Here is a 15,798-nt window from a genome sequence, read left to right as displayed (position 1 = left end):
TATTCTTACCCCCGAATCAGGATTAGACTCCTCTGGACAGAGGTGCAGAGATACTGGCCAGTAAGCACGGGCACAGTGCGGGAGAGAACCGGCCCCTGGCTGTGGCTCAGGACCTCTTCCAATCTCCCTACACTGCTTTTGGGCTGCTGCGACCACCGCCTCACCACAGCCCCACCGACAGTGTTTTGGGGTGCAACCAGCCTTCCCTCATTCCCTTCCTCAACCCCCTGAAGAGGAGACGACACCGCAGCACTTTTGAAGGGCTGCTGTTCCTTACATCCTTCCAACACACACAGAGCTGGCGAGGCAGAAAAGGGAGACAACTGTACCAGAGCCACGAGAAGGCTGAACAGACATTTTTCTGGCCTGGCCCATGGATTTATGCGTTTATCTACCTGTAGACCGAGCTGCTGAGTTACAACGATGAGCCTGACATCACCCCTCCCCCACAGAACTTTTTTTTTTTTTTTGTCTTTTTGCTATTTCTTTGCGCCACTCCCGCGGCATATGGAGGTTCCCAGGCTAGGGGTTGAATAGGAGCTGTAGCCACCGGCCTACGTCAGAGCCACAGCAACACGGGATCCGAGCCGCGTCTGCAACCTACACCACAGCTCACGGCAATGCCGGATCGTTAACCCACTGAGCAAGGGCAGGAACCGAATCCGCAACCTCATGGTTCCTAGTCGGATTCGTTAACCACTGCGCCACGACGGGAACTCCCCACAGAACTATTTTTTGAGGAAATGTCGGATTCAGCCATTTGTTTACCCACCAAAATATACTTTTTCGTTGTTGGAGAAGTATTAATATTATTATAAATACTAACAACTTTGTTAGTAATAGTAAAAATATCAATAATAATGGCTCACACTTATGGAAATATGTATGTCACATGGAACATGTTTTCTCATATGATCCTCAGAAAACACCTATAATTATTATCTCTATTTGTCAGATGGGAAAACAAAGGTTAAGTGACTATCCCAAAGTTGTGAATATTAATTACATTGTATGAAAACAGCATGTAAGTCTTCGTGCCAAATACTATAAGCTATTCTAAGCAGAAGTCGTACTGAAGTTGTGACTAGACATATTCACCATTTCTTGACACCATGGAGTATTAGTCTGATATCAAATAAGTTTGGGGAATCTTGCGCGCCCTGCCCATTCTTAGAAACTCACAATGCAATTAGAATATTAATGGCTTTGAGAAATCCTGCAGAAAAGAAGCTGCTTCTTTTGTTGAATAATTTCAAAGTTTGGGAAAATGGTGAAAGACCTCCTGAGACTCCATAAGCATTTTATTAAAGCTGAAGAAGGAGTTCCTATCGTGGCTCAGTGGTTAACGAATCTGACTCGGAACCATGATGTTGCAGGTTCGATCCCTGGCCTAGCTCAGTGGGTAAAGGATCCGGTATTGCCATGAGCTGTGGTGTAGGTTGCAGACGCGGCTCGGATCATGCGTTGCTGTAGCTCTTGCGTAGGCTGGTGGCTACAGCTCTGCTTTGACCCCTAGCCTGGGAATCCCCATATGCCGTGGGTATGGCCCTAAAAAGTCAAAATACAAAAATAAATAAATAAAGCTGAAGAAATTAGTCAAATGTTATGGCTGATATATTTACTTAAATTTTGAACTAAGACATTTTAAAGAGCCTGGGGATAATGTGGGCAGCAGTTATTGATTTTTTGCATGCTTCTCTTTTCTCAGAAAACCTCTCCTACATACACATAGATTCTTTCCTATGAAATAACCAACAGTTCGTCACCATTGCTGGAGTGTCAATATAAAAAAAATATATATGCTAAGTCAGATATGATATCTTCCTTTTTGACATAAAAAATAAAATTATTTATTCATATATTTTGTCTTTTTTTTTTTTCCCTAGGGCTACACTCATGGCATATGGAGATTCCCAGGCTAGGGGGCAAAATGGAGCAGTAGCTGCCGGCCTACACCACAGCCACAGCAATGCTAGATCTGAGCCACATCTATGACCTACACCACAGCTCATGGCAATGCTGTATCCTTAACCCATGGATCAAGGCCAGGAATTGAAGCTGCATCCTCATGGATACTAGTCAGATTTGTTTCCACTGAGCCATGATGGGAACTCCTATTTGTATATTTTGTGTGACACATCAGGTTCTAAGAAGGGTCTGAAGTGATGAAAAATTGTTTTAACACTCTATGCATTTCATTGTTATATTTTGAAAGCTATAGACAACACAGAATCTCATATAAAACAGTGTATCTAAACTACTGAATTATCACCAAAACATAAGTTTTAAACTGAAGAGCAAGTGTATAAAATTAAAATTTGAATTGTGGCAAAACAAATTTCATTGAAATGTTTATACCTCATTTTCCCCCATGTTTTATTTGGCTTTGATAGGCATACCTTCCTCCTTCTTCATAGGTATTCTGATTAGCCCATGCTGATTTTCCAGTGGCATGAAGTTTTGCAAGATCATTTCGGAGCCTTTCATTCTCACATTCCAGTTTGTTAATAGATGAATGCCTTGAATGCTCCCTGTTAGAGAGGTCCATACTCTAGAGAATAAAATAAACTATCATTGAAAAAATTGCCGCTTACAATTGATGCATATTTTCTGTGTGTCTGGACACACGCTGCAAAGACACTTTCACTGGAGTCAAGTGGCTGTGGCTCTACTCAGATAGCTCCAAATGGCTCTTCTCACCCGCATCTTCTCACAACACAGATCCTCAGTGACAGCTGCCACTGAACATATCACAATAAAAGTGATCAGGCACTACCGCCCACTGTCCACTACAGAAAAAGCTCACTTCATGCATTATTGTTCTCTGAATCTACAAGAACTGGCTTCATTTAAGAGTTTTTGTGTGGCTTCTAGTGTGGATTAATAACGGAACCAGAATTAACATACCTTTCAATGTTAAAAGATTTTTTTTCTGATTAAAATAATACATGTGGAGTTCCCGTCGTGGCGCAGTGGTTAACGAATCCGACTAGGAACCATGAGGTTGCGGGTTCGGTCCCTGCCCTTGCTCAGTGGGTTAACGATCCGGCGTTGCCGTGAGCTGTGGTGTAGGTTGCAGACGCGGCTCGGATCCCTTGTTGCTGTGGCTCTGGCGTAGGCCAGTGGCTACAGCTCCGATTCAACCCCTAGCCTGGGAACCTCCATATGCCGCAGGAGCGGCCCAAAGAAATAGCAAAAAGACAAAAAAAAAAAAATATATGTCATTATAGAAAATCACATATCGATCCCCCACTGTTGGGTGATACGACAAACTGTACTCTAAAGCCACATAGACTGGGGTCTGATTTTGGACCACAGTATACCAATGATCTATACCACACAGTTTTGAGCAAAGTAGTGCCATGGTAAAGTTTTACTATCTGGTATGGGCAACCCACTTTTAATGTCTTCATAAAAGAATAAGAAACATTTAAATCACAAAATGAGAGGTTATGAGCAAGAATAAGATTTCTGATGCTGTTTTAATTAAACGCTATAAGAAGTTTCCGGGGGAAGAGTCTCAACTATTCTTCTCACAAAGTTTTAAAAAACAAGATATATTCCCACATGAAAACTCATGAAAATGCTTTAAATGACCCCACAAAGTCCTTTAAAGTGCTGTGATTTGAATATTCATGAATTCTGTAATTGCTGATTCAACAATAATTCTCTGCTTTCAGAAGGGAAATACTTTAGCACAAACAGCATAACATGAGTAAAATATCTTCTTAAAGCTCTAAATTTCTGTATTTAAAACCTCATAAGACTAGAGATGACTATGTCTTAAAACTTTCATTTTAAAGTTTCTAAATTTACAGCTTTGAGTGCCATTTCATCTGGGCTGGCATGCCATAAAGTCATTCAAAGATTTTTGACTAACTGCACATTTAAAATTATTCATGTACTATCATATTAGTATCAATACTGATAAGTAGACATATATACATATTAGGCATTAAAATGTTTACTTTTTTTTTTGCTTCAAAGGTCATCTGTTTATTATAATTTCTGTTTACCACCTAATGTATTACAGAAGTTTATAAACCTTTAGAAAGTTCTTCCTTTTTTTTCTCTTTTAGGGCCTCACCCACGACACATGGATGTTCCCAGGCTAGAGGTTGAATGGGAGCTACAGCTGCCGGCCTCCACCACAGCTCACAGCAATGCCAGATCCTTAACCCACTGAGCAAGGCTAGGGATCGAACCTGCAACCTCAGGGATGCTAGTCAGATTCGTTTCTGCTGCGCCACAATGGGAACTCCAGAAAGTTCTTACTCTTGAAGGAACAAAAAGCTCTAGGAGAGCAAACGTCCTCAAAACAATAAAGAAAGGGTTATACATCTATTGACCAAGGTATCTTTTGGGAAAGAAGGGTGCTTAAAGGTATTTCTCTGCTTGTTAGGTAGGCCCTTGTCTTTAGTATGACTCAATTTTGCTCATTTGCGATACATTAGTGCAGATGAAAGAATAATCTATAGTCTGCTTTAAAAGAGAAAGATCTGGAATTCTCTTCAGGGCTCAGTGGTCGACAATCCCAACTAGGAACCATGAGGTTGTTGGTTTGAGCCCTGGCCTCACTCAGTGGGTTAAGGATCCAGCGTTGCTGTGAGCTTTGGTGTAGGTTGCAGAGGCGGCTCGGATCGGCGTTGCTGTGGCTCTGGCGTAGACCAGCAGCTGTAGCTCTGATTAGACCCCTAGCCTGGGAACTTCACATGCCACGGGTGCAACCCTTAAAAAAAAAAAAAAAAAAAAGAGAGAGAGAGAGGTTTATTCTAAAATGAAAGCATATCTTACAAAATTTGCTCCTCATAGCAAGAATACTCATATGGGCAGATCTATTCAAAAAAGATCTTGGGAAAGACTCAAACTTTTCCTCCTAAAAAGACATCTACTAGTCAAGATATATAATGCTTGATGGTCTGTTGCTCTGTTATAATTTTATTCAAAATTTTTGCATAAAATTAGATTTTATCTGTGACTCTGGCCTAGTGTTGGTTTAAAGTAATTATGAGTGATACTAATGATTAAAAAAAACTCAATTTTCTAAATGTATCATAATTAGGTGTTGTGAGCATGACTTGAAAGAATTACACAGGTGATGTATTTACACAATTTGTATTTAAAAGCATCTTTCGGGAGTTCCTGTCATGGTGCAGTGGTTAACGAATCTGACTAGGAACCATGCGGGTTCGATCCCTGGCCCTGCTCAGTGGGTTAAGAATCTGGCGTTGCCGGGAGCTGTAGTGTAGGCTGCAGACGTGGCTCGGATCCTGTGTTGCTGGGGCTGTGGTGTAGGCCGGCGGCTACAGCTCCAATTAGACCCCTCACCTGGGAACCTCCATATGCCTCGGGTGTGGCCCTAGAAAAGACAAAAAGAAAAACAGACCAAAAAGAAAAAAAGGCATTTTTCATTTTCCTTTGACAACTTTTTTTTTTTTGGCTTTCTAATTTCATGTTTCTCCTTAGTACTTTTCTATATCCTCTGTTAGATGGTTATCATGTGAAAATAGGTACTGGTTAAACTTAACCTCTGTATTGTTGATGGGTTATTTTATAGGCCCGTTACCTCAATTTCTTATTTTCCCAATTTTGGGGTTTCATAGTTTTTCTTGAAATGGCAAAAGACTCCTGCTGCCTGTTTACTTGAACACACTAGCTAGAGGCCAGCCAAGTTACTCAACTGTCTGGATGGTACTGATGTGCTCTTTCCCCCCTTAGATTCATGTGTATTCTACAATGAGGGTTAGGCTAACCAAGTATTTCTACAGAACGACTGGCTCTAATCATGTTTTAAGGTTAGTGTATTACTGTTTACGTAAATGGATGTTTTAGATGATTCTGACATTAATTTTTTATGCAGTTATTTTACTGAGCAAACAATAGATATCGAAAAACAAATTAGTCTTAAAAATTACAATAAATTCTGAGTTCCATTCAACCTAATTTTTATTCCAGGAAGGTTTAAGAAAATTTGACAAATATAGGTCTAAGTAAATATGGAATCATAAGAAAAAACTATCATGATAAACTTGACTCTTCGTTACCTAAGAGCAAAACCAAGATAAAGCTCTTACTTTTCTCCATACAGTACAGTTCTTACACAAATCCAAGGAAAACATCTTTTTCAAAGCAGAAAAGTACTTTCTAGTTCTGCTCCTATTCTAAGTACCTCACTGAGACCTTAGAAAAACTTACCTGCACCATTGGAAAATTCTCCAGGCAAAATGGGAATTGCCACAGGCCTAGGCACGCAGTGGGCAAGGACTGAGTGCTGGGCTGCTGTTTCTACCACTGAGTGGGTGTCATTTTTCAACTATTTTTCCCCCTAAGTATAAAGAGTCAGGGAGCTTCACAGGTAATTAAGCAGAAAAATTCTCAGAGCTCCAGTTATTAAGAAATGACCCACCTTTATATCAGTAATTCCACTTGTCTAGAAAGGAAAAAATAATTGTTATTTTAATATTATACAAATACTACAAAATTTAGAAGACCTAAAAATAATGATGTAAATATTATGTTTCTTCTTGCCCAAGGTAAATTTTCAGCACAAATTATTTAATTTTGTGTTTACTTACTCATTCCAATTATTTCAGAGAGAATTAACTAACTAATTATGGGATTTTAACAGATAACATGAGTTTTCTTCATGAAATCTTTAAACTAATAAGTGCTAAATAAGTGACATAATAGATTATAAAAGCTTAAAAAACCAAGAATCATACTGAACTCTTTCTATTATTATTATTCAGAAGACATTTGAGATTTTTCTCTTTGGGCAGTAGCTTGACTATTTTAATTATCAAAGTCAATTCCGTATCTTCACATTAAAAAATGGGGAGCAATTATAAAGTCAACTTCCTAGATGAGGGCAGTGAGGCCAAGATGGCAGAGTAGGACCTGAACTCACTGTGTTCCAGGATCACATCAAAATTACAATTACTTACAGAGCAACTCATCTATGAGAACAACCTGAAGACCAGCGCAGAAGATTTTCTATGACTAAAGACAAAGAGAAGGAACCACAAGGAGATGCGTAGAAGGAATGGAGACACAGTATAGTCAGGACCCACGCCCCTAGATCAGAAACTCTCAAACTACAAGAATATCACAATTGCAGAAGTCCTCCACAGGGAGCAAAGTATCTGAGCCCCACCTCAGGCTCCACAGCCTGGAGGACTCATACCAGGAAGATGAGACCATAGGATATCTGGCATAGAAAACTAACAGGACTTATGTTTGAGAAAGCCAGAAGCATGTAGGGAACAAAGTCTCTACTTTTAAAGGGCACACACAGAATCTCTCATGCTCTGAGTCTCAGCACAGAGTCAGTAGTTTGAAAGGAGCCTGGGCCAGATATACTTACTGATCGTGGCGAGCCTCCTGAAGAGGCAGGAGACAATTAGAACTCCCCTAGGGATGGAGATGCTAGTAGCAGCCATTCTTAGGAGCTCATTCTATTGTATGGACACCAGCGCTGGTAAGCACCATTTTGGAGCCCTCCCTCTAGCCTCTTAGTTCCAGGATTACCTGCCCACCAGCTGGTTGGCATTAGTCCCAGGATTTCATGGGCCATATACAACCAGCTGTCCCAGGACCTGGACCCACCCACCAGGGGGCTAGAACCAGTCCTGGGCTTCACAGGCCCCATGGTCAGCCATGCTGGGGTCCAGCCCCACCTACCTATGAACCAGCAGCCACTCCATGAGGCAGAGGCCAGCAGCCACTTTTGTAAGGAGCCAGCCATGCCACACAGAAGGGCTCATGCAGCCCACATACAGGGCACCTCTGGTGAACAAAGGGGAGTGTGCTGCTGGGCCCCACAGGCCACTTCAACACAATCAGGAGTAGTAACCAACCTGCCTCATATGAAGAAATAAAGCTGGAAAATTAGGCAAAATAAGGCAAAAGAGGATGGCCTGGCAGTTAAGAATTCAGTGTTGTTACTGTCATGGCTGAGGCTTAAGTTTGATCCTGGGTCCTGGAACTTGCAAATGCAATGGATGTGGAAAAAAAGAAGAGAAAAGAAAGAAAAGGATTTCAAGTTGGAAGAGAAGAAGTAAAACTATCACTGTCTGTAGACTGACATGAAGCTATATATAAAATCCTCAAGATGCCACTCCAAAAAACTATTAGATGTAATAAATGAATTCAGTAAAGTTGCAGAATACAAAATTAATATACAGAAATCTTTTGCATTTCTATATACTAACAATGAACTATCAAAAAGAGAAATCAGAGAGTTCCCATCATGGAGCAGTGGAAACGAATCTGACTAGGAACCATGGGGTTGTGGGTTTGATCCCTAGCCTGGCTCAGTGGGTTAAGGATCCGGCATTGCCATGAGCTGTGGTGTAGGTTGCAGACACGGCTTGGATCCCGCGTTGCTGTGGCTCTGGCATAGGCTGGCAGCTACAGCTCTGATTCAACCCCTAGCCTGGGAACCTTCATATGCCACAGGAGCAGCCCAAGAAATGGCAAAAAAAGACCAAAAAAAAGAGAGAGAGAGAAATCAGAAAATAATCTCATTTACAATCACATTACAAAGAATAAAATACCTAGGAACAAATATACCTAAGGAGGTGAAAGACCTATCTCTGGAAAACTATAAGACACTGATGAAAGAAATTGAAGATGACAAAAACAAATGGAAAGATATATAGCCATATCCATAAGTTGGAAGAATGAATATTGTTAAAATGACCATCCTCCTCAAGGCAATCTACAGATACAATGCAATCTCTATCAAGAGATCAATTGTATTTTTCACAAAACTAGAAGAATTACTTCTAAAATTTGTTTGGAAACAAAAGGAACCTTGAATAACCAAAAAAAAAAAAAAATCTTGAGAAAGGAGAATAAAGCTGGATGTATCATGTTCCTTGACTTTGGACAATACTACAAAGCTATAGTAATCAAAACAGTATGGTACTGGCACAAACACAGTACACTGATCAATGGAACAGACTAGAAAGCCCAGAAATAAATCCACACTATATGGTCAATTGCCTGTAACAAAGGAGGCAAGAATATACAATGGAGAAAAGACAGCCAATTTCATAAACGGTGTTGGGTAACAGCTCCATGCAAAAGACTCAAACTAGACTACTCTGTCACACCATGCACAAAAGAAACTCAACATGGATTAAAGTCTTAAACGCAAGACCTTAAACCAAAGAAGAAAACATAGGCAGTTTGTTCACTGACATCAGTCTTAGTAACATTTTTGGAAATATCTCCTCAGGCAAGGAAAACAAAAGCAAAAATAAGCCAGTGTACCTGCATCAAATAAAAATCTTTGGCACAGGAAGGAAACTACTGACAAAATGAAAAGGCAGCATAACAAATGGGAGAAGATATTTGCAAATGATACATCTGATAATGGATTAGTATCCAAAATATATAGAGAACTCATATGACTCAACATAAAAAAAAATTGAATCAAAATGGATAGGAGATGTGAATAGACTTTTTTTTTTTTTGGTCTTTTTGCTATTTCTTTGGGCCGCTCCTGCAGCATATGGAGGTTCCCAGGCTAGGGGTCGAATCGGAGCTGTAGCCACTGGCCTATGCCAGAGCCACAGCAAGGGCTGATCCAAGCCGTGTCTGCAACCTACACCACAGCTCACGGCAACGCCGGATCGTTAACCCACTGAGCAAGGGCAGGGACTGAACCCGCAACCTCATGGTTCCTAGTTGGATTCGATAACCACTGCGCCATGATGGGAACTCCTGAATAGACATTTTTTTGACATAAAGATGGTCAAAAGACATGAAAAGATACTCAACATCACTAATCATGGAAATGCAAATCACACCCACAATGTGACCATTGGAATGTGACTGTTGGAAAGGCTATCATAAAAAGACAACAAATAACAAGTGCTGGTTAGAATGTGGAGAAAAGAGAACCCTTGTACACTGTTGTTGGGACTATAAATTGGTAAAGCCAGTATGGAAAACAGTATGGAAGTTCCTAAAAACATTAAAAATAGGAGTTCCTGCATGGCGCAACAGGATCAGTGGCATCTCTGGAGCACTGGAACACTGGTTCAACCCCTAGCCTGGCACAGTGGTTTAAGGATCCGGCATCGCTGGCTCAGATCTGATCCCTGACCTGGGAATTCCATGTGCTGCAGGACAGCCAGAAAAGAGGAAAAAAAAATTAAAAATCGAACTACCAGAAGACCCAGCAATTCCAGATGAGTATATATCTAAAAGGAAATAAGTACTTTGAGGAGATACCTGCATTCCCATGTTCGCTGCAGCATTATTTACACAGTCAAGATATGGAAACAACCTAAGTGTCTCTCAATGGATGAATGGATAGAGAACATTCCACAGTGGAATATTATTAAGCCATAAAAAGAAGAAAATCTTGCCATTTGTGACAATATGGGTGACCCTGGAGGACATTATGCTAAGTGACATAATCCAGACAGAGAAAAACAAATACTATATGATCACGCTTACATGGGAATTTTTTAAAAAGTCAAACTGATAGAAGCAGAGAGTAGAATGGTGTTGCTGGGGTTGGCTGAGTGAGGGATGGAATGAGCAAATGCTGAATTGAAGAATACAAACTTTGATTTAGAAGATGAAAATGTTCTGGGAATCTAATGTACAGCACAGTGACTGTATCTTACCCTTGGAATTTGCTGAAAGAGTAGCTCTTATGTGTTCTGAACACAAATACATAGATACACTCACACACACACAAATGATAACTGTGAACGATGGCTGTGTCAAATAATTTGTGGTAATCTTTTCACAATGTACAGAAACATCAAATCATCACATTGTACAATGTATATAATTTTACTTGTCAATTATACATCAATAAATCTGGGGAGGAAATAAAGTTTGAAGAAACCAACTTGAAAGTGGCTAACTTCATTAAAACTTGAGTGCTGGAGTTCCTGCTGTGGTGCAACAGAATCAGCCACATCTCTTGAGTGCTGGGATACAGGTTGGACCCCAGGCCGGGCACAGTGGGTTAAGGATCCAGCGTTGCCATGGCTGTGGCATAGGTTGCAACTGTGGCTCAGATCTGATCCCTGGCCTGGGAACTCCACCTACCACAGGGCGGCCAAGGAGAAAAAACCTGAGTGCCAATTTCTCTGTAGGACACAAATTTTCTAATATCCTTGTTTTGAGAAGTTGGCGTCTTGCTGCATCTCCTCTGTACCATGTCTACTTCTATCCTTTTTCTCCTGAGCCAAGTGAGAGAGGCTCCTGTCGGGGAGAGGTGGAGAACTCCTTCCCTTCCTCAGAGCCAAGCAGGACCACCTAACCTACGAAGGGCTTGGCTGGGCTAATTAGTCCTCTTGGGTTTGCCTGGTCTCCCTGTTCTCAGAGAACTAAGCCCATTCTAATCCATGACTCGGAGAGTATATTTGTAAAGAAATACATAGGAAAAGATTTCATAGCAAAATTGATGGGATGCATCAAAAGCTATTTCCAGAGGAACACATATAGCTTTAAAAACTTTCACCATTAAAGAAAAAAAAAATACAATTCAGAAATTCAGTATTTATCTTAAGAAATTAGACAAAGTATAATAAAACAAAACAGGAAGAGGAAATCTATAAAAGAAATAATAAAATTAGAAAGAATAAATAATAATAAACACAGTCAGTACTTCTGAGTACTAATAAAATAACCAATCCCATGTGCTAGACTTAACAAAAGAGAAAGAACTAAAATACCTGAGCTTAGAAATGAGAAAGCAAAATAAATACTGAATACAGCATTGATGCGAAGAACTTTAGGATATTATTACCTTTGGAAACAAGGAAACATATTGGAATGGGTAAAGATTTTCTAGAAAAATAAAAATTACCAAAAACAACCTAAGAAGTGAAATTTGAATATTTCAAGTACCCTAAGACAGAACCGAAAGGTAGCTGAAGATAACTTCACTGAAACTTCAGTATCCAGATGGTTTCACAGGTAAGTTCCTTGTAACATTTAAAGAACTGTAATTCCAATATTACTTAAACTATTCTAGACCATTCATAAATACAGAAAACTCCCAATTTACATTATAAAGCTAGCATAACTTTATAACAAGTAGAAAAAAGAGAACTATATACAAATCTCATTTATAGACACAAATCTTTTTTTTTTTGGGGGGGAACGCACTTGCAGCATATGGAGGTTCCCAGACTAGGGGCTGAATGGGAGCTATAGCCTACGGCCTATGCCACAGTAACACAGGATCCAAGCTGCATCTGCGACCTATACCACAGCTCACGGCAATGCCGGATCCTTAACCCACTGAGCGAGGCCAGGGATCGAACCTGCAACCTCATGGATGCTAGTCAGATTCATTTCCATTGAGCCACGACAAGAACTCCTATACACACAAATCTTAATTTCTAAATAAAATATTATCACATAGAATTCAGTAACAGATCAAAACTGTTAGAGTATTACTGTTATATGTTGAAGTCCTAAGCATTATTAATACTTCAGAATGTGATCTTATTTGGAAATAGGATATTTACAGAGATAATTAAGAAATAATGAGGTCATTATGGTGGACCGTAATCCAATATGACAAGTATTCTATAAAAAGGGGAAATTTGGACATGGAGACAGACACACATGGAGGGAGGATGACACGAAGTAACAGGAAGAAGACAGCTAAGTCAAGACAGAGATACGGGGAGAGAGAATGCCATGTGCGATGCATCTGCAAAGATTGCTGGCAAATCACCGGAGGCTACAAAGAGGAAAGATTCCCCCCCCCCCCCACAGGTTTCTGAGGAAGCATGGCCTTGCTGACACCTTGATTTTGGACTTCTAGCATCAGAATCACACTATACTAAGTTCCTCTTGTTTTAAGCCACCCAGTTTATAGTACTTTGTTATGAGAGCCCTAGAAAATGATTACAATGACCTAGAAGGTTTATTCCAGGAATGTAAGGGTGGATTGATATCAAGAAATCCATCAGTTATAGTCTATACGCATCAACTATTAATGGATAAAAACTATGTGACGTCATATATGCTAAAAAGGCATTTGATAAAATCAGCAGTAAATCTTAAAAACTCAAAGTAATTTGGAAATAGAAAGGCATAATAAAGACCACATATCAAGAATATTATCCTAAACAGTAAAACTCTAAAATAATTTCATCTGAAATCAGAAATTAGACAAAATATGTCAACAATCACCATTATTAATATTTGCTTAGTAGTTTTAACAAATTCAATATGACAAAAATTACTGATATGAACAGTAGATGAGATAAACCTATTTTTATTGATACAATTGTGTATCTCAAAAAATAAGAACCTCTATAAAAATGTGTACTAGAATTAAAAGGTAATTTGCATTTTTTCTATATTAGCAGTAAGTTTTCAGATATGGAAAAAGGAAAATATTCCATTTACAACAGTGACAAGAATTATAAAATGCCTGAAAATAGATTTTAAAAGACACCACAGAATTTACACAAAGAAAATCATAAGGTCTCATTGAAGAGCATAAAATAAGATATGAAGAAATGGAGAGTCATGCCCTATGACATATTCTTGGATGGGAAAATTTACTATCATAAAAATGCAAATGGTTTCAAAATCAATAAACTTAATTCAGTTCCACACAGAATCCAACAGGAGATCATCAGGAGAAACTAGAATAGCCGAGCTTAACATTTATATAAAACTTTAAATTGGATTCTTAGTTTATAATCACATGCAAAATTATAATTCAAATGGATTAAACTTAGATGAGAAATACAAAAATCTCTGATGAAACGCTAAGAAAGTATATACACTGTCTAGGAGCTGGAAGAAATCACGTTACTCTCAAGGAAGGAACTGCAGAGGCTATAAACAAAATGATGTATACATTTGATAAGCGAAAGTTTAAAACTTTTTGTATGGCAAAAATATTATAAATAAAATTAGAAACAACAAATTTAGAAAAATTCTCTTATAAATTGACGAGAAAAAGACAACCCAAGGAAAATGAGCTTGAGCTTCTGCTCAAGAAAAGTGAGCAAAGAATATAACTAATTCATAATACAGTGCCAATAAATATGCAAGAATATGCTCACTGTTGCCACAGAAATGCAAATTAAGGTACTACTGAGAAATCACTTTACATCTACGAGACCAACAAAAATTTAAAAGAGCAATAATACCTATTGCTGGTAAGGATGAAAGAAAAAGGTACTCTCATACAGAAATGGAAGAAATATGATTTGACAAAGAGTTTTAAACAAAAACATATATTCTTTGAATCAGTAATTCTATTCTTAGGAAGCTATTCCAAGATGTATGTATAAGGCCGTTTCTCACAGTATTGTTCATTTGTGCAAAAATCTAGAAACAGAGTTCTTAATTATGAACAAGTTACAGCTGACCCTTGAACAACATGAGTTTGAACTGTATGGGTCCACTTACTCATGGATTTTTTCCACTAAATATGTACTACAGTACTACACAATCTGCAGTTGGTTGAAACCTCAGGCATGGAGAAGGGACGACTATAAAAGTATGCAGATTTCCAAATGCGCAGGGTCAGCACCCCTAACCCGCAAAATGTTCAAGGGACAACCGCAATTTTGAAAAATAGCTGAATAATTTTTGATACACTCATATCATAGAACATTATTAAGCCCTTATACAGAATCAACTAAGACCTAAAGCTATAAGGATCTGCAAAGGATATTGCTGAGTAAACAAAAACAAGACATAGAGAATGTGCAAAACATAATCCATTTTTTTAAAAAACTTAAAACCCCTAAATAGGTACATAATATAGACACACACACACACACACACACACAAAGATACAAAATGGTACATGCTGAATAGTTAATGTGCTATCTGGTGGATGGGTTATGAGGTGGCTGGAGAAATGGAGGAAAGGAAAAGATGAGAAGCAAGAAAAGAGAGAGACTGCACTGAAATCACTGGTATGTAAGTTATGATTCAATTTGTTAAAATGTATATATTTTATGAGTAAATATATATTTTTCTACAAAATTAAGAAAAATAAAAAGATGTTTCTCTACTAACTTATAAACATGTCCATGATATATAGCATATATTGTATATATAGTCAAAAGGCAGTCTGGAATATGCAAATATTACACACGTATCTCTGAAAAAGAACAGTCAGCTCACCCTTTCTAAGTGTGTGCATAAACAAGGAAAAAGTTACAGAAGGCTAAACACTTGGCACTGAATACCTCAGGAGCCAAACTGGGATTGGGGATAGGAGTGGGGATAACTAGCTTCTTTACACATATTTATGTGTTTCATTTCTTTAAAAAATGAAAACAAATAAATGAACAAAGCCAAATACCTACAGGAGGCAGAGTGGAGCAAGCTTGGTGGGAGCTGTGATGCAGCAGAATACACACCTAAAAGCATTCAGTTTGAAACTTTAAAAATAACACAAAAACCATTTTGTAAAAGAAAGAAGAGAGAGATAAGGGCAGGATCCAATTTAACTTTTTTTATGTCCAGTGTTTAGAAATGAGTCCTAGGTGTCACACAGATTTGATGTAGCAGATAAAGAAACCACACATCCTCTACTTTTTATTCATCTAACTCCAATCACAGGATCCATAACAAGGCCCCAGGAAGGCAGCAGAATGCTTCCAGAATGCATCTACCCTTTGATGCTGCAATATGCAACATTAGGAGAATAAGTACATGGCATCACAGAAGTACCGTATCATGATGGGTTGAACCCTCTGACATAAATCCTATCTCCTAAAGCAAAGGTAACAAAAGCAAAAATAAACAAATAGGACCTAATTAAACTTAAAAGCTTTT

General features: G+C 38.7%; 1 protein-coding gene across 3 annotated transcripts in view; it reads right to left on the bottom strand.

The window, feature by feature from the left end:
- DEUP1 (deuterosome assembly protein 1) overlaps positions 1-15,798 on the bottom strand; it is a 108,741-nt gene that overhangs the window by 22,130 nt on the left and 70,813 nt on the right. For 2 of the 3 annotated variants that reach the window (XM_047753555.1, XM_047753554.1), the window contains one exon: positions 2,400-2,551. In XM_047753555.1, coding sequence (XP_047609511.1) covers positions 2,400-2,551 — 152 coding nt within the window. Of the gene's footprint in view, positions 1-2,399; positions 2,552-6,406; positions 6,431-15,798 lie in introns of all 3 variants that reach the window. The other variant, XM_047753553.1, reaches the window with a different exon arrangement.

This window comes from Phacochoerus africanus, chromosome 11 (genome assembly GCF_016906955.1).
Source record: "Phacochoerus africanus isolate WHEZ1 chromosome 11, ROS_Pafr_v1, whole genome shotgun sequence".
NCBI lineage: Eukaryota > Metazoa > Chordata > Mammalia > Artiodactyla > Suidae > Phacochoerus > Phacochoerus africanus.
The sequence above is the reverse complement of the archived record's forward strand: the minus strand, read 5'-3'. Positions and strand labels throughout refer to the sequence as shown.